This window comes from Chelonoidis abingdonii, chromosome 16, assembly GCF_003597395.2.
Source record: "Chelonoidis abingdonii isolate Lonesome George chromosome 16, CheloAbing_2.0, whole genome shotgun sequence".
NCBI classification, from domain to species: Eukaryota; Metazoa; Chordata; order Testudines; family Testudinidae; genus Chelonoidis; species Chelonoidis abingdonii.
In genome coordinates, this window is record NC_133784.1 from 17528776 (window position 1) to 17549625 (window position 20850).

At 52.5% G+C, this 20850-nt stretch overlaps 1 protein-coding gene and 1 long non-coding RNA gene across 3 annotated transcripts in view; one reads left to right on the top strand and one right to left on the bottom strand.

Annotated features, from left to right (window-relative positions):
• Positions 1-20850, top strand: part of LOC142047841 (uncharacterized) — a 319231-nt gene that overhangs the window by 267537 nt on the left and 30844 nt on the right. The gene's annotated exons all lie outside the window — the stretch shown is intronic.
• The window catches only part of UBA7 (ubiquitin like modifier activating enzyme 7), a 59701-nt gene that overhangs the window by 28366 nt on the left and 10485 nt on the right, over positions 1-20850 (bottom strand). For both annotated transcript variants that reach the window (XM_032792275.1, XM_032792274.2), the window contains exons 9-10: positions 708-842; positions 318-476 (exon numbers count right to left, since the gene is read on the bottom strand). In XM_032792275.1, the coding sequence (XP_032648166.1) occupies positions 318-476; positions 708-842 (294 nt within the window). The remainder of the gene's footprint in view (positions 1-317; positions 477-707; positions 843-20850) is intronic.

Consider the following 20850-nt stretch of genomic DNA (forward strand, 5'->3'; position numbering starts at 1 on the left):
TCCTGCCCCAGCTGCACCCCTCATCCCCTAGGAGACCCACTCTAGGGCACTCCTTGAATTTGCCCACAAAGGAGAGCTGGAGCTGGAGTCTGGCTTGGATGGGGGCGCCACCTGGTGGCTGTGTCAGGAACCTAGAGGTTTTGGTCCACGCTGGCATGAGGCAACACGCAAGGTCTGAGTGTCTGGAAACCCCCCTCCCACCCCTTCCCCACTCCCCAGGCACTTGTTGTGACCCTGCCCTTCCCCAAGCCAACAGCCAGGCCTCAGGCTCACCTTGCCCTCTCTTCCCCCCTCGGGCGTCAAACCTGGCCACGCACCTTCAGCACCTCCTGGGCGGCCAGGCCTCCAAGGAGGGCAGCCATGGGGCTCAGCTCCCCTGCGCTCACATGGGCAAACGTCCGTACCAGCCTCTCATCCAGTAGCTCCTGGTGCGTGGTCAGGCCTCGTGCCAGCTCCAGCAGCCTCTCAGCATCCGCCTGCAGGGACAGGCACAGGTCAGGTGGGGGTGAGGCAGGACCCAGGCAGGGGCGGAGCACAGGCAGGGCACAGAAGCAAGTTGGGTCAGGACTTGGATGGGATGCAGGTGGGGGTGGGGCACAGGTGCAAGTTGGGTGCAGGCAGGGATGGGGTGCAGGTGGGAGCAGGATGCAAGGGGGGGGGGCATGAGGCCAGAAGGGGGCTGACTCCCAGGCAAGGGCCCTCCTCACCTGGACTCTGGGCCGGGGCAGCCGTCCCATCTCGGCAGTGAAGGTGTGCAGTGCCCGGAAGGCCAGGTGCAAGCTGTGCCCTCGGTCGTCCATGGCTTTGATCTTTGGCTTGGCCAGGGAGGCTCTCAGGGGCTCCTGCAGGCAGAGATCAGAGTCTGGGGTGGTGCTGCCCACGGCACTGGGTACAGGTTGGGATCCATCCCCCACAGAGCAAGGCAGCTGGGCAGAGACAGGGCTAGGCTACTTTGCCCCATGACAGGCTCTTAGCATGGTGCTGCCAGGCTCTGAGAGCATGAGTGCAGATAGATGATGGGCCTGGCTGGGGGCTGTGTTACAAATGGCTACCGTTCAAGCTACTGATGGCAGTGGCTCATCTGCTGCCTCTGCCAGTTGTGTGTGTGTGTGACTGGGCAAGGCCGATATAGAGCACAGGGCAAGCATCTGGCAGAGCTGACAGGTCTCAGTTTGTCTGTGTTTGTCTCTTGCCATCACAGATTATACCCTGGCCCATATAACCACTGTTCACTGCCCTGGAGTTATGTGAAGTGCCAGGAACAGGTTGGGAATGCTCAGGCTGGGGAACGCTAGGCAGAAAACTGGCCTTGGTCCTTACACAGCTCCTTCCCCCCGTCACTTCTACACAAACTGGTCATATTTTCAAATTTGCTCTTCCACCTTTGGGGCCTGTGAGCACCTGCTGGCCACTGCCCACTGAGCCTGCTGTGCCCACTCCCCACTGCACCCACTGAGCCTGCTGCCCAATGAACCCGCTGTGCCTGCTCCCCACTGCACCCTCTGGGCCCACTGCCCACTGAGCGTGCTGTGCCCACTCCCTGCTGTGCCTGCTGTCCACTGAGCCTGCTGTGCTCCCTCACCGCTGCGCCCGTTACCTGTGAGTCCATTGTCCAGTATCTCCTCAGGCCTCATCCTCCCTGGAGTTCTACTGCAGAACAGCCCCCATGCCTCAGTTCCCCATGTTAACACCCTAGCAATCCCGGTTTCTAGCCATGGGGAACAGGGCTGATTCTCAGAGGGCCTGGGGCACTGCCCACTCACTGTCTCAGCGCCCAGCCTCAGGAACACTCCACAGTGCACACAGCCTGAGTGGGGCGCCTCGACTTTCTGTGCCAAGAATGGGGGGGCTCAGAGCAGGATCCCCAAAAGCCAGTATGCTGGGTGGGGTCTTCCCCCCAGAGTGGGGCATGCTAAGCTCCACCCCTCAGAGTTCAGCACCTAACTCCCCAGGGCAGGGAGACATTATGTTTGGCATGGTGATCCATGAACAGGGACTCCTCTGGAGTCAGGCAGCTCCATACACAGAGGCGGGTGAGACCCACCTTTTAGCCCTGGGGTTAGTGCCCTGTTCAAACCCTTCTGACGGGAGGGAGGGGGCTGGGATCTCCCCACCCTGGGTCCGTGCTCTAGCCATTGGGCAAGCAGTTGCAAGGTGGATGGTGCCCCATCTCCTCTCCTCCAGCCAGCCTCTGGTGGGGCTCAATCTAGCGCACAGCCTCTGAGCACACTGACCGCATCAGGCCCATATGCCCCATGAGCATTGCCCCCCTCTGCCTGGTTTGCAAATTGTTCTGGTGCATTGGTGGGATGCTGACACCCAGATGCTGGAGCATGGCAGCAGTGCGCTGGTGCCGTGGGGAACGGGGGGCACTGTGGGAGCAATTGACAACATGGTGCCAATTGAGCTCAGGTGCCTGCAGCGTTTGGTGGGAGTTTGGGGAACTGCAGCGGAGCCTAAAATTGGGATATCAGCACCGAGCCCTTTGCGAATCAATCCTTAAGTCTCCATAAAGAGGAACAAAGAGGATGAGAGAATTACAGACCAGTCAGCCTCACTTTGCTCCTTGAGCAGATGAACAAACCAGCCGGTTGTGAGCACCCTCAGGATGATCAGGGCTAAGGCATCACCAGCAGGCATTGGTCAAATCACAGCAAACCAGCCTTCCTGCTTCATCAAGGTTCCTGGGCTGGTGGACAGGAGAGGAGCAGTAGAACTGATGTACTGTAACTCCTCACTTAAAGTCATCCCGGTTAACATTGTTACGCTGCTGATCAATTAGGGAACATGCTCATTTAAAGTTGTGCAATGCTCCCTTCTAATGTTGTTTGGCAGCTGCCTGCTTTGTCCACGGCTTGCAGGAAGAGCAGCCTGTTGCAGCTAGCTGGTGGGGGCTTGTAACCAGGATGGACTGGCAGCCCCTATCAGCTCCCCATTCCCCTAAGTTTCCTGTGCTGCAGCTGCCCAGCAGACAATCAATCGGCAGTTCAACTGTCCCTCCCCCTACTGCCATGTCCTGCTCCTGCCCTCTGCCTTGGAGCTGCTCCCAGAGACTCCTGCTTGCTGTGCAAGGGGAGAATGAGGGGGCTAATGTCAGGCTGTCCGCCCCTGCTCCTGCACCCCGCTTACCCCTTCTCCATATAGAGCAGGGAGGGGACACAGACAGAGACAGAGAGAGCTTAGGGCAGCAACTGCTGTCTCAGTTTCCTGATCCACTTCAAAGACAATGCACTTAAGAGTGGGTCAGCTTACTGTGATACAGCATAGCCAGAGGGCAACAGGAGAGTGCTAGCAGGGAGCCTTATTCCCTGAAAGGGGAGGAAGGTTTGCTATAGATTAACTAGAGCACCTGTAGCCAATTAGAGCACCAGCAGTCAGTCATGTGATAAAAACCCTCCCTGCTTCAGTCAGACAGTGTGGAAGTTTTGAGCAGAGAGCAGTTTGAAGGGTAGGAGAGGAGAGAAGTGCTGTGGCGGGCCTGAGAAATCCAAAAGAAACCCTAGCTAAGGGGCACCTGCTTGTGTAGAAGGAGGGGCAAGAAGCCCCTTCAAAGCTGAGAAGCAGAGAGGGAAGTAACCCAGGGGAAAGGAATCCGCTAGTTCAAGTGGTTCACACAAACTAATGGCCCCTGGGTGGGACCTGAGAAGAAGGCGGGCCCAGGCCTCCCCTCCACTCCCCTCCTCAAGGACACAGTGGGGTAATTAAAATACCAGTTCAGAGGCAAGCAATGGTGCCCTGAACCTACCCCAAAGAAGAGAAAGTGCGAACCACAGCATAACAGGACTGGCAATTTGCCACACGTGGTTCAGGGTGGACCTGCGCGCTGGGGGATCTTAGTCCAGGGTTAGGCAAAACCCTCTATCCTTAAGATGGAGACGTGGTCAAGGCCTCTTTACAAGCCACTGCGGCCGCAGCAAGAAGGCTACCCGGGTCCAAGCAACTGCCCAACAGGAGGCGACTAGAATGCAGCAGGAGACCGATCATCCTGTTGATGAGTCAGGCTGCTCAGGCCCGAGCCCTGCTGAAAGACCTGGTGACCGATGAAAGGCCCTTATGGAGCAGAATCGCAACTGTGAAGGACCCGGACCATACGGGCTAGCCATTACCTACGAGAAAATGACACGGGAGGATGATGTGGAAGCATACCTCCTGGCTTTTGAAAGAGCAGCCCTGCGGGAGGCCTGGCCCAAGACAATGGTCTTGGTATCCTTGCCCCATTCCGTGTGGGAAGGCCAGAAGGTCTACACGATATGGGCTGCAGAAGCTGCAGCAGATTATTCTCCAGCTAAAGGCAGAGATCCTGGCCAGGTTCGGATAACGACGGCACTGCGACCCAGAGGTCCATGAGTGGTGATATACGGAGGACAAGCACCCCGATCACAACTGTTTGACCTGATCACAGCCTGAGCCGGAACATGGCTGCGCCCTGGGAGGCCACTAGCTCCGAAAAATGATGGAGGAGCTGGTATTGGACCGGATATATGAGGGGGCCTACCACCCAGGTCTCAGGTCTTGGGTTGCCAGAATGACCCCTTTATCTATGATGAGTTGGTCTCCTCGTGAAAGACAGCTGGCAGCCGTGCGAACTGTTCCAGACTCCCAGGCGGGAGACACGGCAATCCAGAAGCCAACCCCAAACCCCAAGCCCCCGACTGTCGGAGAACTATAGAGAACTGTAACCGGGAGGAAAAGACACGAGGAATGGCTCGAGGCAAGGAAGGGAACTGGGGGTTGGAAAGAGAGTGTGGGGGCCGGCAAATAGCCCCGAGGCAGAGGGTGACAACCGGAATAAAGGGGGGCGGTTGTTAGGAGTGTGGGGAATTGGGGCATATAGCAGCCCAATGCCCCAAGACAAGGAAGAACCTATGCACTGTAATCTGGGATACGGGAGCAATGTGCTAAAATCGGCTGCGTAGGGTCACAATGACCTCACATGGATATACAGACACTGTAAAAAATGAAGGTTATAAAGACATAGCATAAGAGATTCTGGGAGTGCTGTCACGCTGGTCTCGGGAAGTTGTGGGAACAGACCACTAACCCGGCCAAAAACACAGGGTAACTGTGCTACATGGCACCGTGGAATTTTTACTACTACCTAATTCCGGTACGGATTGAGATCCAGGGAATACTACCAGGTTTCTGCAGGGTGGTCCAAGCCCCTACCCTGTTTGATTGGGAGAGACTTCCCCGCGTTTGAGAGCTAACTTATTCCGATAGAGCCAGGAGGGTAAGCAACCCCACAGGCTGAGACGGAGAGGCAACTACAAGATAGCCTCACCCAATGTTGGCCGAAATTTGCTCCAGATTATTCTCATCGCCTGAAAACCCCCGAAGGTCTGAGGTGAGAATTGAAGGGGCAGATAAAAGATAGGGACCAGGAATTCTAGCAGTGAAATCAAAAAACTTCCTTGTGGGTAGGCGAACGCACTCAGGGGACAGAGATGATTCAGGACAAGAAAAGACCAAGGCGGTTCCTAGCCAAGTGGGTAGCACCCCAAGGGAAAGAGTGGAACTAGCCCCCAGAATTAGGTCAGTTTGGTACTGCACGTGAGACCTTGGGGCATGACCAGGCCGAAGATCCATTATATGCAAACATGAGGAGAGGTAGTGGAAGTAAATGGTGTGCCTGTGAAGAGGAAATCAAAAGGCCCAAGGGCCATATAGTTGCTCAAACGCGATCTTGTGTACAGGATAGACAAATACAAGGGGAAGAAGTAGAGCAACTCTTATACCATGAAACACTAAGGCAGTACTAGAGTTGCTCACAGTCACTATTTAGGGGACAACTAAGGCGAGACAAGAACACTGGATAGAATCCTAAGAAGGTTTTATTGGCCAGGAATACGTGCGAGTCCAGTGCTATTGTGCCCCTGCCCTGAAATGCCAGTTGCATAGCCCCGACCTCACTGCGGCCCATTCAGACTTAGCCTATTATTGACGTCCCTTCGAAGGCTAGCCCATTGGACACAGTGGGCCATTAGAAAATCGGCACGGGCACGAAACGTACTAGTCATCCTTGACTATGCCAACGGGTAGCCACAGGCCATCCGTTAAAGAAACCCCATATCCAAGGCAAGCAAAAGAACTACTAAGGTGTTCGCACAGAGTGGGCATGCCTAAGGAGACCTGACAGACCAGGGAACCCCGTCATGTCAAAACTAATGAAAAGTGACTTATGTGCCCTGCTGCCCATCCAGCCCGCCATACGGACCTCAGTCACCATCCACAACAGATGGACTGGGTCCGAGCGATTTAATCGGTACCCTAAAAGTAGACCGGAAGGTGGTACAACGGATGGAAGAGGACGGGATCCCTTCACCGGATCTAAGTTCCGCTATACGGAAAGTCCCCCAGGCGTCCATGGTTTTCTCCTTGAACTATATATGGACGCCACCCACGAGGATATTAGATATCGCCCAAGAGAAGATGGAGGAAACAACCCAACCAGGAAAGAATGTCATGGTCACGTGACACAAGATGAGAGAGCGAATAAATCGAGTAACCCGATAGACGGGAACATTTGAAAAGGCACAAGAGCCCTGCGAGATATACAACCGTGGGCGAAAGAACAGAGATTTCAGCCGGGGAACGTGATGGTGTAGTACGACAGCAGAAAGCAACACTCTTAGGCCACTGCACGGACCATATGAGGATAGTGGAAGCCATTGGGGAAGTGAACTAAAGGGTAGACAACCAGACGCCGAAGCCAGAGCAAAGCGTACCACCATCAACTTACTGAAGCCCCTGGCATGACAGAGACGTGTCCTGGTCATCGAGGAGCTCTACCTCAGACAGACGACCCACAGGACAGGTAGATATCTCCTGAATTAACCCCAGAAACAACGAACAGAAAGTCATTGAAAGATCACCGGAACCAAGAACTGTATTCGTACACAACCGGGCCGAACGACACAGTCCAACATCAATATTGTCACTCAGCCCGTCAGATACGAAGCCCAGCCCCAGCGCGCAGCACGCGAACCTCACACCAGCGAGTAAATTAGGATGGAAGTGAAGAAGATGCTTGGAAACTCAGTGGGTCATTGAGGAATCCACAGCCAGTGGTCCAGTCCAATCGTCCTAGTCCCAAGCCTGATGGCACCTGAGGTTTTGTAATGACATTCCGGAAATTGAATGAAAGTATCCCACTTCTCGATGCCTACCCGATACCCACTGCATTGACGAAGCTAGTTGATCAGTTAGGCAAGGCCCGATACCTAACCACTCTGGATCTGACCAAAGGATATTTGGCAAAATTCCCCTGGCCAAGGATGCCGAAGGAAAAGACTGCCTTCTCTACACCCAATGGCCTGTTTCAATACACTGTCCTCCACCTTTCGGACTCCATGGGGCCCCTGCAACATTCCAAAGACTTATGGATAAGTTATTATTAAGACCCCATGCCAAGTATGCCGCCGCCTATCTAGACGACATAGTTCATACATAGCCCTGACTGGGAAACACACCTAGAAAAAGTGGAAAGCAGTGCTGGCGGCCTGCGAAAGGCCGGTCTCACATGCTAACCCTCTCAAAAGTCGTGATAGGACTAGCTGAGGCCAGATACCTCGGGCATGTAGTAGGGAGGAGGTTTTGGTAAAACCCCAGTGGAACAAAGTGGAGGCAATACAGGTTGGCCTCGACCAATCCGCAAAATTTTTAGGGGGATAGCAGGTCAGGCGCTGGAGCATTTTTATGGATAGTTAGGATACTATCGGAGGTTATTTCATCCCTCATTTCGCCACTCAGGAGCAGCAGGCCATTGACGGATCTGATAAAAGCTCGGGGCCCCGAGATAGTAAAGTGGACTTGATGGCTCGACAGAAGAAGCATTTGCAGATTTACGGACAGCCCTATGCTGCCATCCAGTACTCATAGCCCCAGACTTCAAGAAGGAATTATCCTACAAACGGATGCCTTCGGAGGTGGGGCTCGTCCCGTCTTTCCCAGATGGTAGGGAGGAGAGCACCCCATTTCTTGTACCAGGCCGGAAGCTCCTCCCCAGGGAACAAAAGTCGCTGTTGTCAAAAAGGAATGTCTGGCGATAAAATGGGCTATGGAGACTCTCGCTACTCCTGGGGCGGCGGTTTACCCTCGTAGACAGACCACGCCCCACCCGCTCCAGTGAGATGCACAGGAACAAGGAGAGGAACGCCAGAGTGACGAGGTGGTCCCTCTCCTGCAGCCTTTCCATTTTCGGGTCCAAGTTGCATAGAGCTGGAAGCCAACTGGCAACGCTGATGGCCTATCGCAATGCACTGCCTCTCGTCCCAAGTAGCCCACCCCTTGGTGTTGAACGGGGGTGGGGGGATATTTGATACAGCATGGCAGAGGGCAGCAGGAGAGTGTTAGCAGGGAGCCTTATTCCCTGCAAGGGAGGAAGGTTTGCTATAGATTAACTAGAGCACCTGTAGCCAATTAGAGCACCAGCAGTCAGTCATGTGATAAAAACCCCTGCTTCAGTCAGACAGTGTGGGAGTTGGAGCAGAAGGTTTGGTGGAGCAGAGAGCAGTGAAGGAAGTAGAAAGAGAACAGTTTTGAACAGAGACAAAAGGAATAGTTTAGGAGGAGTGCTGGTGGTGGCTGAGAAATCCAAAAGGTGTGTGTCTGTCTCTGTCTGCTATGCTCTGTCTCCCTCCCTCGTGTTCTGCTGCCTTGTGTGTGAGAGGCTACATTAACAATGTGTTAACCCTTGAGGGCTCAGCCAGAGTGCTAGTTCATCATTTAGCAGCAAGGCATTCCCTGGGAAATAACTCCTCCCTCTTCCACCCTCTAACTTCACCACCTCAACCAAGCTTCACAATCATCATAGCTGTGAACAGTATTAAATTGTTTGTTTAAACCGTATACTGTGTGTATATCTATATAATATATAGTTTTTTGTCTAGTGAAAAAATTTCCCTGGAACCTAACCCCCCCCCCATGCCCCCCATTTACATTAATTCTTATGGGAAATTGGATTCACATAACATCATTTCGCTTAAAGCTGCATTTTTCAGGAACATAACTACAACGTTAAGCGAGGAGTTACTGTATCTTAACTTTAGTAAGACTTTCGACCCAGTCCCCCATAACATTCTCATAAGCAAACTAGGAGAAAGTGGTCTAGATCGGGGTGGGTAAACTTTTTGGCCCGAGGACCACATCTAGGTGGGGAAATTGCATGCAGGGCCATGAATGTAGGGCTGGGGCACAGGGTTGGGGTGCGGGACAGAGTGCAGGGTGTTAGAGGTGGTGTGGTGTGCAGGAAAGGGCTCAGGGCAAGGGGGTGGAGTGCAGAAGAGATATGGGGCATATGAGGGGGCTCAGGGCAGGGGTTTGGGGTGCAGGAGCAATGCAGCAGGGGGCTCGGGGCAGGGGTGCAGGAAGGGTTTGGACTGCAGATTCCAGCCCAGCACCGCTTACCTTGAGTAGCTCCAGGATGGCACCGGCGCGCACTGGGGCTAAGGCAGGCTCCCTGTCTGCCCTGGCCCTGCACCACTCCCAGAAGTGGCTGTCACCATGTCCCTGCGGCCCCTGGGGGAGGAGGAGCAGAGGGCTCCGCGCGCTGCCCTCGCCTGTGGGTACCTACTCCGAAGTTCCCATTAGCAGCGGTTCCCCATTCCCAGCCAATGGGAGCTGTGGAGGGTGGTACCCGCAGGCGAGGACAGTGGGCCAAGCCCTCTGCCTCCTGCTTCCCCAAGGGCCACAGGGACATAGTGCCAGCCGCTTCCAGGAGCGGCCCGGGGCCAGGCAGGCAGGGAGCCTGCCTTACCCCTGCAGCACCATAGGAGTTCCAATCCTGCGGGCAGGATCCAAAGCCCTGACAGGCCAAATCCAGCCCATAGTTTGCCCACCCTTGCTCTAGATGAAACTACTATAAGGTGGGTGCACAATTGGCTGAAAAGCCATTTTGTAAGAGTAGTTATAGTGGGAGGGTACATCTAATGGGGTCCTGCAAAGATGAGTCCTGCGGCTGGTACTATTCAATGTTTTCATTAATAATGGATAATACAGTTATGACATTATTAATATGAACTTGGGACCATATAGATCATTGTTGCCACCGTTATATATTTGCAGCAAATGTACAAAAAAGTTGTCATGCAAGGTGACTATGGAAAGGTTATAATTTGCTGAGTATGATTATGCTATCTGAATGCGTGTATCATTTTTGTAGTTGAAGATATGAATATTGGCTATGTATTTGTATATCAATGTGTTTTGATTCTAAGTAGCCTCAATGAATCATTTGGTCAGCTTCTTGAGAAAGGACTATTCTCAGTAAGTGCCCAGTCAAGAAACACTTAAATGACAGTGGACTTTGGGAGATCCCAATCCACATCTGAGCTTTCCTGGGAACGTTGAAACTAACATGTAAACAATGGCATCGCCCTGCAAATTGAGTCATGCCTGGACATGTGACTTGCCCATGTGACTCCAGACTCCATCTTGCTATTGTGATTTTCCACAGTCAGAACAAATGGGTGTCCTTCCACAGGAAGAGACTATAAAAGGCTGTTGCATCTCCTCCATCTTGTCTTCAATCCTGCTTCTTACTTCTGGAGGGACTTTGCTACAAACTGAAGCTCTGAACAAAGGACTGAATGACCCATCCCAGCTGTGGATGTACTCCAGACACTTGCTTTGAACCTGCAGCTTATTCCATCACAAGCTAAATATGACTCAACAGTGTAACACTTACAAAAAAAGCGAACATCATTCTGGGATGTATTAGCAGGAGTGTTGTAAGCAAAACATGAGAAATAATTCTTCTGCTCTTCTCTCAGCTGGAGTATTGTGTTGAGTTCTGGCGCCACATTTCAGGAAAGATGTGGACAAATTGTAGAAGGCCAGAGCAGAACAACAAAAATGATTAAAAATCTAGAAAACATGACCTATGAGGGAAGATTGAAAAAAAAAATAGGGGTTTTTTTAGTCTAGAAAAGAGAAGACTGAGAGGGGAGATGATAACAGTTTTCAAGTACATAAAAGGTTGTTAAAAATAGGAGGGAGAAAAACTGTTCTCCTTAACCTCTGAGGGTAGGACAAGAAGCAATGGGCTTAAATTGCAGCAAGGGAGGTTTAGGATGGATAATAGGAAAAACTTCCTGCCGGGGTGGTTAAGCATTGGAATAAATTGCCCCGAGAGGTTGCAGAGTCTCCATCACTGGAGACTTTTAAGAGCAGGTTGGACACACACCCGTCAGGGACGGTCCAGATAATACGTAGCAGGCGGCAGGACTAGATGACTTCATGAGGTCCCTTCCAGACCTGCATTTCCAGGAGTCTGAGTGCTTTTGTGCACCCCACACAAGGCTTGGAGGGATGAAGCTAGTAAAGTGGCCAATCAGCTGTCCACGGAGAAGGAGCCAGGGAGCTGGGCGGGAGCAGATGGGCCCATACAAGCAGGAAGCTGGCACCCGCAGGGACTGCAGTCAGGGCCGCCGAGAGTGGGTTTGGACCCCAGTGAAAAAAATTTTTCGGGCCCCCTGCAAGGGCAGACCAGTTAAACAGGGCCGATGGTAATTTGTACTGACTTCCCCCACACCTCATCAGCCCTGGCTGCAGTCCCTCCCTGGGAGGGGTGTTGGGGCTAGAGCAAGCAGCCTACTCCTGGGAGGAGGGTTTGAAGCTGGTACAGCCAGGAGTAAATGGGGGTGGGGGGAACCAGATGCTGTAGGAAGGAATCCAGGGAAGGAGCAAGGGCTGCAGGGAGCAGCCAGAGTTTGATTAGACTCATAGACTTTAAGGTCAGAAGGGATCATTATGATCATCTAGTCTGACCTCCTGCACAATACAGGCCACAGAATCTCACACATCCACTTCTATAACAAATCCCTAACCTATGTCTGAGTTACTGAAGTCCTCAAATTGTGATTTGAAGACCTCAAGCTGCAGAGAATCCTCCAGCAAGTGACCAATGTCTCATGCTGCAGAGGAAGGCGAAAAACCTCCAGGGCCTCTGCAAATCTGCCCTGGAGGAAAAATTCCTTCCAACAAACATGCGATCAGTTAAACCCTTGAGCTGTGGGCAAGGACTCACCAGCAGACCATAAGAATTCTCTGTAGTAACTCAGATCCAATCTCTAAAATCCCATCAAAGCCACTGAGCATACTTACCTGCTGAAATCAAAGATCAATTGCTAAACTAATGCAAAATTAGGCTAGCCATCTTACCATCCCCTCCACAAACTTATCAAGATTAGTCTTAAGCCAGATATGTCTTTTGCCCCACTTACTCCCCTGGAAGCTGTTCCAGAACTTCCTCCTCTAATGGTTAGATCACTTAATTTTCAAGTCTAAACCTCCTAGTGTTCCAGTTCACATTCATTTGTTCTTGTGTCCACATTGGTACTAAGCTTAAATAATTCCCCTTCTTCCCTAATATTTATCCCTCTGATATATTTATAAAGAGCAATCATATCCCCCCTCAACCTTCTTTTGCCAGGTATGGGGCCCCAGACTGGACCCTCGAGAAGCAGGCAGGCTGGGTTCCTCTGCCAGCCCCTGCAGATGTGGCGCCAGAAGACTGCCTGAGGCTGTTTGTGTGGAAGGGCTTTGGGTAACCCCAGAAGGGGAATCCTGTAGGGAGTCAGCCAGAGGCAAAAGGGGCTGCAGGGCAAGCCAGGACAGGGGAAGACACATCCAGAGGAGGCTGCAAGCTTGACAGAGCTAAACCCAAAGAGGCCCTTACAGAGGGGAAGCAGGGGGATGTAGGAGGGAGCCCAAGGAACCAGCTGGGCTGGACCTATGAAGACAGAGGCTGCTGGGGAAGGATGCAGTCCCCGCTGGGCAAGGGGAGGAGGGTTGGGAGGCTACAGGACCAGGTAGCCCACAGTCCCTCCGGGAGGGGGCTGGGACGGTGTTGGGGGGGCTGGCAAACCCCAGAGAGGGGCAGGGCCAGGTGGCAGGAGAGGGCTCAAAGGGAACAGGCCTTGGTGGCTGAGCAGAGGGACCCTGACTCAGAACCTGGAGCAGAGAGTAGGCCTGGGGCCCTGCCAGCCACTGAGGACTGGCACTGGGGAAGTGAAAGGGAGTCTGCCAGGGAAGGAGGCTGGTGCCTGGAAGGGAAAAGGCTGGTAGTGGCTTGGCCAGAGGCTGAGTCACCAAGAGGCAGCGGCAGCTTGGGGCGCCGCAGACACGGCAACAGAGATGGAGGGAGGGAGGGCCTGTGACTGCGGGAAGGGCTCCACCGGGCATGCTAATCCCCACTGACCAGGGGAGGCGCCAACCCAGTGGAGCCCCCATCATGAGAATGAGACTTTTACCAATGTTCAACACACTTACAGGCCTGATGATTAACAGTGGGTTGGGATGGACACCAACCTCCTGGGGCTACCCTGACTGATGCTGGGCACTTCACCCCTGAACAAGAGCATCCACACAGGGGTTTAGCCCTAGGGCATGGCCTGGTTTCACACCTTTAGTGTCTTTAGTGTCACACCTTGGAGACATGCCCTTACTAAGACAAGCCTCAGGTTCCTTTAGTTTCACAGGCTTTCCCTGGGTTCCATGGCACACTCACAGCAGGGCCTGCAGCCAGTCTGACGCAAAGCCCTGTGCTGGCAAAGAAGCAATGCAAGGGCTCATCTGCACTAGAGAAATAGGTTGGTTTAACTACCTCAGTCAGGCATGTGAAAAATCCACACCCCTCCCCCTGCGGCGGAGTTAAGCTGTCCCAAGGTAGACAGCACAAGAATTCTTCCATTGATCTAGTTGGTGCTGCTGAGGGAGGTGGATTGCCCACACTGACCAGAGAGCCCCCCCACCATTGGCACAGGTAGTGTCTACACTGAACACTACAGCAGCATGCTCTAGTGTTTTAAGTGTAGACAAGCCCTTAGCCACACAATCGGTATCTGAGTTGTCAAGCTCTAGATAATAATGGTTAATTTAGCATTATAGTCTGTGTCCTCATTGTTAAGAAAACGTGTGTTTACTGTGGGAGAACTAATATGCATTAGCACAGGTATGGGAAAACATTTTGGCCCCAGGGGCACATAGACTCATAGGTCAGAAGGGACCAATATGATCATCTAGTCTGACCTCCTGCACAAGGCAGGCCACAAAACCCTGCCCATACACATTTATAACAACCCCGAACCCATGACTGAGTTATTGAAATCCTCAAAATTGAGATTTGAAGACCTCAAGCTGCAGCCCAACAAGGCGAGGTGAAGCTGGCACCTCGCCGAGAGGGACTGGGTGCATCAGGGGCCGCCGGAGAGTGGTTGCGTTGGGTACCCCAGTGAACAAATTTTTTCGGGGCCCCCTGCAAGGGCAGGACGAGCTAGACAGGGCCGATTGGTAAGGTTGTACTGAGCTTTTCCCGCCAACACCGGTCATTCAGGCCCTTGCGGTTGCAGTTGGCCCTCCCTTGGGAGGGGTGTTGGGGTCTAGAGCAAGCACCTACTCGGCTGGGGAGGAGTGGTTGGAGAAGCTGGTACATGGCAGGGAGTAAGTGGGGTGGGGAGACCAGATGCTGTAGGCAGGAATCCAGGGGAAGGAGCTAAGGGCTTTGCAGGGAGCGCCGATTTACGGGTTTGTGATGTGAGACTCATAGACTTTAAGGTCAGGACAGGGATCATGGAGTGCAGGTAATGGGCTATCTGACCTCGGGGCTGCACAATCAGGCCACAGAATATACTCGAGCACATACACTTCTATAACAATCCCTAAACCTATGTCTGAGTTAACGCGGGGAAGTCCTGCAAATTGTGGATTGAAGACCTCAGCTGCCGAGAGAAGCCTCCTCAGCAAGGGTGACCGAAGTGTTTTTCATGCTGCAGGAGGTAGGCGAAAAACCGGTCGCAGGTTCTGCAAATGAGTGTCCTCTGGAGGGGATGCCTTCCGCATCCTCTTCTAAACAGGCGATGGCAGGTTAAACCCTGAAGCGAGTTGTGGAAGGGAGCTACCTAGGCGCAGCATCCGCATGTATAAAGAGGTTCGTCCGTGTAGATACTCAATCCAATCCATCTTAACTGGAATGCGCGTATCGACAGACTACACTGAGGATCAGCGGTACCATGCTGGGATTAGGCAAAGGAGAGTCAATTTGGCTAAAGCTAATTGCCTAAAAATTACGGGGTCTAGTGGTGAGCCCACGATATCGTCCGATCGGGCCTCCACAAACTATCAGGATTAGCTTAAAGCAGGATATGTTTTGCCCGTCCAGTACTTTGGCCCGCTGGAGTAGGCTGGTTGCCAGAACTTCACTCCTCAAGGGTTAGGAAAGTCATCTATATTGTTCAAGTCTGAAACTATCCTAGTGTCCAGGTGCACGATTGTCATGGCTTGTTCTTGTTGTCCACATTGGTTACGGAAGCTTAAATGAAATTCCCCTTCTTCCTAATGAGTTTGTTAGTTGGTCCTCGGATCGATTATTATAGGAAGGGGCAATCTATGATTCCCCTGGTCTGGGGTGGAATCCTTTGGCGTTGGTTTGGCCAGTGGTTTATTGGGTGGCCCAGGATCTGGACCGGCTCGAGGGTGGAGTAGCAGGTGGTGGTGGGGGGGTGGGTGGGGGTCGAGGTGGCGCGTTGGGTGTTTCGCTGGGGTCTGCCGGAGCCCTGCAATGTTGGAGCGCCAGAAGGAGGACTTGCTCGAGGGCGTTGTGGTGTTGGCGTTTGTGGGAGAGCTAGTGTTTCTGGGGAGGGTACTCGCCAGGAGAGGGAATTCCGTCGTAGGGAGTCATGACGCAGAGGGCGAGATAAGGGTGCGTTTGCGGTGGAGGTCTATAGAGGGCCAGAAGGCGGAAGGGTAAAAAGAAATTAGATGTAGGACCCATAAGGGGGGGGGTGAAGAATCACAGGTTCCGCGAGAGGGGCTGCGGAAGCTTTAACAGAGCTATTATATACGCCAGAGAGTGCCTTAGTCTACAGGAGGGGGGAAGCAGGGGATGTAGGGCATGGGAGCCCAAGTTGAGACCGGCTGGCGTGGACCATGAAGGACAGAGGCTGCCTGGGGAAGGATGCGAGGTCCGGCGCTGGGGCAAGTGGAGGGTAGGGGTGGGGAGGGCTGACAAGACGCGGCAGGTGAGGCCCACAGTCCCGTGTTGGCCTTGGGTGAGTGGGGGATGACGTGGTGTGGGGGGGGGGCGGCTGCGTCGGATAGGGGTACCCCAGGGGAGTAATGGCGGATGGGGGCGGCAGGGTGCGCTATAGGGTAGGCAGGGTGCATCAAAGGTGTGGGGAGAGCAGGCCTTGGTGCGCTGGGAGTCAGAGGGGACGCGCGTCGTACTCGAGAGACGCGTGCGAATCGCGGCAGAGATGTAGGCCTTTGGGGCGCTGTGCTGCGGCCAGGCCACTGAGGTGGTGGAGGGCTGCGGGCATGCGTGGGGGGGGGGGGAGATGGTTGAATAAGGGGAGTTGGCGCCAGGTTGAAGAGGCGGAGCTGGTGCCTGGAAGGGAAAAGGCTGGGTATGGTTGGGCTCGGTTGTTGGGCCGGAGAGGCGGAGTTCAGCCAGAGGAGCGAGCTGCGGGCGACGCTTAGGTGGGGGTCGTGCTGGGCCGTCTAGGGAAGTCCGCGCTGCAACAGAGATGGGAGGGAGGCGGAGGGGCCGTTGTTGGATCTTGGCGGGAAGGGTCCGGACCGGGCATCGGCCTCTGGGAATCTTCTGCGCTCACTAGGACTTCTCAGGGAGGTGCCCGAGGATCCAGTGGGACGCTCCGCGATCATGGGAATGGGAAGGCTGGGGGGTTCGTTGGAACCAATGTTTCGAACGCGGGCAACTGTTGCAAGGCTGGGATTTGATTAGCAGTGCGGTTGGTGGTTGTGGAGTTGGTCGACACCAACGCGTCGCTGGGGCTCGTTGAGGCCTCCGGGGCACGGTTGATGCTGGGCACTTTCACCAGCACTGAACAAGAGCATGGGGTCCGGACTGACAGGGGGTTGAGTCGCGGCTATGGGTGCAGTGGCCTGGGGTTATTCCACGTGGATGGTGGGCTCGTTTGTAGGGGGTGTGTTTAGTGTTCAGTGGCGACGCGTTGCGTAGAGGCAGGGGGCCTGCTGGAAGGACTGAAGGTCCTGCGGGTAGGTTTCCTGTGTGGGTGAGTGTGTTTGGTTGCACAGTGGGCTTGGTTCTTCCCGGGTTGTTTGCCATGTGCACACTCACAGCAGGCGGGCCTGGTTGTTTGCGCAGAGTGGTGGGGGGGTGTTGGGTCGCAGTCTTGGTGACGCAAGCCCTGGCTGGCAAAGAAGCAATGCAAGGGCTTCATCTGCACTAGAGAAATAGGTTGGTCTTAACTACCTCAGTGCAGGCATGTGAAAAATCCACACCCCTCCCTGCGGCGAGTTAAGCTGTCCAGGGGTAGACAGCAAAGAATTTTCTCACAATTGGGAATTCTATTGGTGCTGCTGAGGGAGGTGGATTGCCCAACTGACCAAAAGAGCCACCCCTCACCATTGCACAGGTAGTTCTAAAACTGAACACTACACAAGCAGCATGCTCTATGTGTTTTAAGTGTAAGACAAGCCCTTAAGCCACACACGTATCTGAGTTGTCAAGCCTGATAATAATGGAATTTAGCATTATAGTCTGTGTCCTCATTGTTAAGAAAAACGTGGTGTATTACTGTTGGGAGAACTAATAATTTCATTAGCCAGGTATGGAAACATTTTGGTGCCCCAGGGCACATAGACTCAAGTCAGAAGGGACCAATATTGATCATCTAGTCGACTCTGCACAAGCAGGCCACAAAACCCTGCCATAACACATTTATAACAACCGAACCCAATGACTGATTATTGAAAATCATAAAATTGAAGATGTGAAGACCTCAATGCTGCAGGGGAATCCACCAGCCAAGCGACCATGCCCACCACGCTGCAGAAGGTTTAGGCGAAAAACCTCCGCAGGGCCCCTGCCAATCCGCCCTGGAGGAAAATTCCTTCCCGACCCAAATTATGGCGATCAGCTAAACCCTGACATGTGGCAAGACTCACCAGCCACACCCAAGAAAGAAATTCTCTGCATAAACTCAGTTTCCCCATCATCCACATCCCTCACAGACCATTGAAGCAGACTTATCTGCCGATTAATCCAAATCAATTCCAAATAAACTTCCCATCAAACACCCTTCATATATTATCAAAGCTTAGTCTTAAAGCCAGATAATCCTTTGCCCCCACTACTTCCTCGGAAGCCGTTCTCAGAACTTCACTCCCCTAAGTTAGAAACCTCGTCTAATTCAAGTCTAACTCCCTAAATATCCAGTTTGTACCCTTCGTCCTCTGCATACATTAGTACTAAACTTAAAATTAATTCCCTCCCTCCCTAACATTAATCCCCCTGAATTATGAGCAAGCATATCCCCCCGGAGCCTTCTTTTGGCCAGGCTAAACAAGCCAAGCTCTTTAAGTCTCCTTTCATAAGACAGATTTTCCATTCCTCGGATCATCCTAGTAGCCCGTCTCTGAACCTGTTCCAGTTTGAATTCATCCTTCATCTGGGTATGGAAATTGTATGGCGGGCCATGAATGTTCTTGAAACTGGGGGTTGGGATGTGAGAGGGGGTGAGAGCTCTGGCTGGGAGTGCAGGCTCTGGAATGGGGCCAGAAATGAGTTCAGGGTGTGGGAGGGGGCTCTGGGCTGGGGCAAGGGCTCTGGCTGGGGGTACAGGCTCTGGGATCAGGCTGGGGATAAGGGGTTGGGATGCAGGAGGTTGCTCTAGGCTGGGATGTAGGAGTTTGGAGGGTAGGGGGGAATCAGGGCTGGGGAAGGGGGTCAGGGTGCAGGCTCTGGGCAGTGCTTACCTCAAGCAGCTCCCAGAAGCAGCGGTATGTCCCCCTTGCACCTCCTACATGGAGGTGCAGCCAGGCAACTCTGCACACTGCTCTGTCTGCAGGCACCACCCCTGCATCTCCCATTGGCCACATTTCCTGGTCAATGGGAGCTGCGGGGGCAATGCTTGGGGTGGGAGCAGTGTGCAAAGCCCACTGGCTGCCCCTACGTGTAGGAGATGGTAGGGGGACAAACCGCTGTTCCTGGGACCCCCATGGAGTGACGCAAGCCCCCGACCCCACTCCCCTGCTGGAGCGCCAGAGTGGGGCAAGCCCCAGACCCTGCTGCCCGACAGGAGCTCGAGGGCCAGGTTAAAATATTGAAGGCTGGATGCAGCCCCTGGGTCGTAGTTTGCCCACCCCTGCATTAGCATGTCCCTGTGAAGATCCAGTGCTCTACATGTCCCACTAACAGTTATACCGGTGAAATCAGACAGACAATCTCTATGGAATGAACTCGCACAGGAAAAAGACAAAGGAGAAAAACATGCCATCTGCCACTGGTGGGTGAACACTTCTCACACAGCGATCACTCCACGTCTGACCTCTCAGTCCTCGGCCACCCAGGAAATCTGCACAACTCCTTCAAAAAACGAGCCTGTGAGTGTACATTAATAACTTTGCTAGACACTAAAAATTGTCTTAATAAAAAAAGACATGGATTTATAGCTTATTACAACAATCTGTAGCCACTAACCCCCTTTCCCTTTGTGTCCTGTGACTACAGGGGTGTTAATAGGCCACTCTACATTAAATGGCTCCTTACAATATGTGTAACTACTTACGCTAAAACTATCTGTTCAATCTTATATTTAGCCAGGACACTCTCAGTAGGTTTCCAGAGCTGAAGAAGAGCTCTGCGTGGCTCGAAAGCTTGTCTCTTTCCCCAGCAGAAATTGGTCCAATCAAAGCTATTCCCTCACCCACCTCATGTCTCTAATATGCTGGCACTGACATAGCTAAAACACCACTGCAAACATAGTGGAGACACAGAATTTTAGTTACTCCTTTGCATTGGCTGCCTTTTGGAGAAACAGCATAATTCACCTTAAAAATCCTTGCTTTCGGCAGTAGAGAGCAGTAAATTTGTCAGAATGATACTGCAATGTATCATAACACGATATGTAGCATATATAAAAAGCTATTAAATTAAAATATGCAGGGAAAAGTATAAACAATTCAGCAGAAAAAAAACAACATTTAGGCATGCAGCAAATGAAATAAGAGTAAAGTGTTAATGTGCATTCTGGTGTCTGCAGGAGGGGGGGATTACTTACAGAAATAAGGATTTTAATTAATTTTCAGTGACAACAGGAGAGGGAACACGTGTTCCTGGAAGTCCCAAACAGGATTGGATGTCATAGGAATTTATGCCCATTTTAGGTCTATGGTGTCTTTGGGAGAGGGCACAGGGAAAGTACAAAGCTAGTGCAACTGAAAGGCTCAGGAACAAAAAGGTAAAATACAAGCCCCCCAAACTGATGTATTTAGTTCCTTTAATTGCATGACTTTCAGGTGTAGAACTCATGATTTTTGAACACTTATGGCAGCCAATTGCATACGTCTCTCTAGTAACAATGGCAGTAGCAATTTGCCTTTTCAGAAGGGCTTCATACACTATAGTATAATGCCCTTTGGGCCAGATTTTTAAAGGCATTTAGGCAGTTAGCGGGATTTTCAAAAGCACCGAGATGCTCTCATCCTTCAAAGATCTGTCCTGGGGTGAATATTTGGAAGCCAAGTGCTACACACCCTGGAGAGGTGAAGAAGCCCCAGGGGGCTGGCTAGAGAAACAAAGGAATAGTTGACAAGGCAATTCCCATTGGTGGATCAAAGGAAAGGGAAGAGGTTTGACACCCAACCAGGAAATCACCCAGCCTTGATGTCCTGAGCCCAAAGAATTAACGCGTGGATTAAAACAAAAGAAGAAAAGGATGAAATTTAGAATTAAAACCTAATGTCGCCAGACAGACAGGAAGTGCTGTTCCAGAATCACCATGAGCTGTGACTGCTGATGGTAATAGTGACACATAGTCAGTAATTTGCTCTCAAGTGGCAGTGCCACCCATCAGCCCCCCTCCCCTTCCC